The sequence below is a fragment of the Arachis duranensis genome, chromosome 8, assembly GCF_000817695.3.
Source record: "Arachis duranensis cultivar V14167 chromosome 8, aradu.V14167.gnm2.J7QH, whole genome shotgun sequence".
NCBI lineage: Eukaryota > Viridiplantae > Streptophyta > Magnoliopsida > Fabales > Fabaceae > Arachis > Arachis duranensis.
Genome location: NC_029779.3, coordinates 40058111 through 40061032, shown reverse-complemented (window position 1 = coordinate 40061032; position 2922 = coordinate 40058111). Strand labels below are relative to the sequence as shown.

Below are 2922 nucleotides of genomic sequence, written 5' to 3'. Positions count from 1 at the left end.
TTTAAGATAGTTTTCATCAACTACATTCATACATGATAGAAACATATATCAAACTAAAATAAATTTATCCACCATCGGAACAGAGCATGAAGACAAACTCCAAAAAATAGTTGCAGACAACATCGAAATAAAACCCCAGCCCAAATTTCACTACAAACCTTAGGAAAAAACAATATACAAAGTAATAAACTATGATCGACAACCATCAACGCATCCCCTAAAATTTGAAAAAATAAAATTTTAAAATATTCACTAATCTCGGTGACGGAACAGAAACTCCTTGTAGCGGCAAAGAACCTCCTCAGACAACTGTACAGTGTTCACTCGTGATCCAGCAGTCTCCGAGAATTCTAATGCAGTTACTCGTTTCTATTTTGAGTGAGTAATGGAAGAGAGACGTTTTTCCTCTGCGTCACTCACGGAAGAGTTGAAGACAAAGAGTGGAGATAAAAGAGGGAGAGGTCAACGTTTTGTTTTCCATCGCATAGAAACAACGTCGCTCAAAAGAGTTTTTTAGCGCCAATTTAGAAACGAAACTGTTTTCTAGTGTCCAGCGTGGCACTATTTGGTTACGTCACTACGGTATCAGTCTTTCGGTGATAAAAAATAAGCTAAGGACTAATGTGGTGCATTTTTTTAAATTTGGAGGATTAATTTAGTGCAATCAGGAGGATTAAATCAATACAATTCGTCAATCTCAAAAACTAAGATGAGACTTAACTTATAAAATACAAGCTGCGCAAAGACACGGTGACAGAGGACACCAGCTTTCAAATTTTGAGACGGATCTAATAGCATTGGGATTTTTGACATACGTAATCATTGCATTTCTATTTAAATATACTTGTGTTCTTGTTATTTTTGTTGAATAATTGCCTTGTCATTGACTTTAAATATACTTTATCTGTTTTTAGATGAATTTTTTTTGTCAAACAGAATTTTAATTAAGTCCTCGAATCTAATTTTTATTGTGTGGTTAATATTTATAGCTTTTAAAAACATTATATAAATGAGTGTTTACAAGATAATGACTAAGATATAAATAAAAAGAGTTAATTTTTTTTTATCACTATTAAAATTTATAATTTAATATACTAATAATCAAGCTTAAAAAATATTTATTATAACAAGATTATATAAACATTATATGTATCTTTTTTTTTCTAGTTTGATAAACTCTTTAATATTATTAAGTTTTTTATTGCATAACAAAAATTAAATAATTACATACAGTTTATTCTTAAAAAATTATGATTTTATAATATTATTACTTTTATTAGAGAAATATCAATGGAATAATAATTTGAGAAAATGTAAAATCGACCCTGATATTTTAGTTCCTAAATATTTACATTCCTAAAAATTTAAAAATACATTTAAGTTCTTGATTTTTTTAAAATTTAGATATATTGATCCTTGTGTTTAATTTGTCCAATTTTAATAATAATAACTCTCTCACGTATATATTCGTATCAACCAGGTCAGTACAATAAGAGTTATGTTCAATTTTTTCGTTAGATCTGACAAATCCAAATAAACATAAGAGATTGATATGCCCAAATTTTAAAAAAAATTAAAATCTTAAATGTATTTTTAAATTTTCAAAACTTAAATGTTTGGAATAAAAAAAGTCAACAAGCTATTTATACTTTTCTCTAATCATTTTATTCATTGTTACCAATAATTTAGTTTGTGTTGTTCGAATAAGGGCAATTTTTTTTTATTATGGAAGTAAAGGAGGTGATATACTTAATATTGTAATTTTTTTATGTTTTTTAAAATGGTGAAAAATATACAAATCGAAGGTCTGATTTCTGTACTTCAAATTTTTTTTAATTTTTTTAACATAAATTGAACGATCCAATTTGTATACCTCTCACAAATCGAACGGTTCAATTTCTGTATCTTTAGAAATCGGACGGTCTGATTTCTGTACCTCTAATAAATCGGATGATCCGATTTCTGCTTCTCTAGTTAAACTATTTCACATTTGAATATAACACCCCAACAATTCACATTTTAAAAAAGGAGAATGCTAGGTAGACAATGACTATTTTAAACAATATGAACAACCACCAATCAAATAAAAATACATTACACCCTAATTTAATATTACTAATTTAAATTTACTCTTTTAACCTTATTAATTTACATTGTTCACACATTGTTCAAAAATATTGTTGATTACCTATACTTTTGTGTTTTCTGGCGAGTATTTAACCATCAAAACAAAAGTGAGTGATCTCCTACCTATCTCACACGGAAAAGTCTAGGGGACCAGCAATTTTATTGAAAAAGATGAGTTATTAGATGAAATCTCACATCAATCTCACACCATTAGATCATCATTGATGGCTACCAATCATAACATTTGCTGGCCCCTAACATGCTCATCTTACACCATTAAAAATACTATTAATGACCACTTAATAATTACAAAACACCAAAATGGTTGCCCCTAGCCGTTCCTCACCACTTTAATATAGAAAGTTCCCGAATGGGTCGCACGACAATAGACAAAATGAACAAGTAGCTTATCAAAATTGTGACTCTCCCTCCATAATCCCTCCATTTTTAACTGCCATCAACTCCTCTCGCTAAAATGGCCATGGCTTCCTTCTCCCATATCTCCGCGCGCACTTTCTCTCTTCGTCCTCACACCCAAGCCAACTTCTACCATTGCGGCCACTCTTCTCTACAGAGCTTCACCATCGTAACCTACCATGGGACCTTCATCCTCTTCAATTCCAAGCTCAATCGCTCATGTGAACCCATCCTCACGCACACCAATTTTCTCCATTCTCCAGCTACCGTCGTTTTCTCAACTGGAAATGGCGGCGGAGCCCCCGGGAACGGCGGGGGAGGGGGCGGCAGCGGCGGTAGTGGTGAAGATGAGGAAGAACGGGACATGAACAGGGAAGA

General features: G+C 31.9%; 1 protein-coding gene across 1 annotated transcript; it reads left to right on the top strand.

The window, feature by feature from the left end:
* Positions 1 to 2277: 2277 nt before the first annotated feature.
* On the top strand, positions 2278 to 2922 carry LOC107462735 (uncharacterized; the record flags this gene model as incomplete). Its single annotated transcript, XM_016081361.3, is given in 1 exon segment — positions 2278 to 2922. A coding segment is annotated over 1 exon segment (320 nt), but the record flags the coding sequence as incomplete, so codon positions are not given.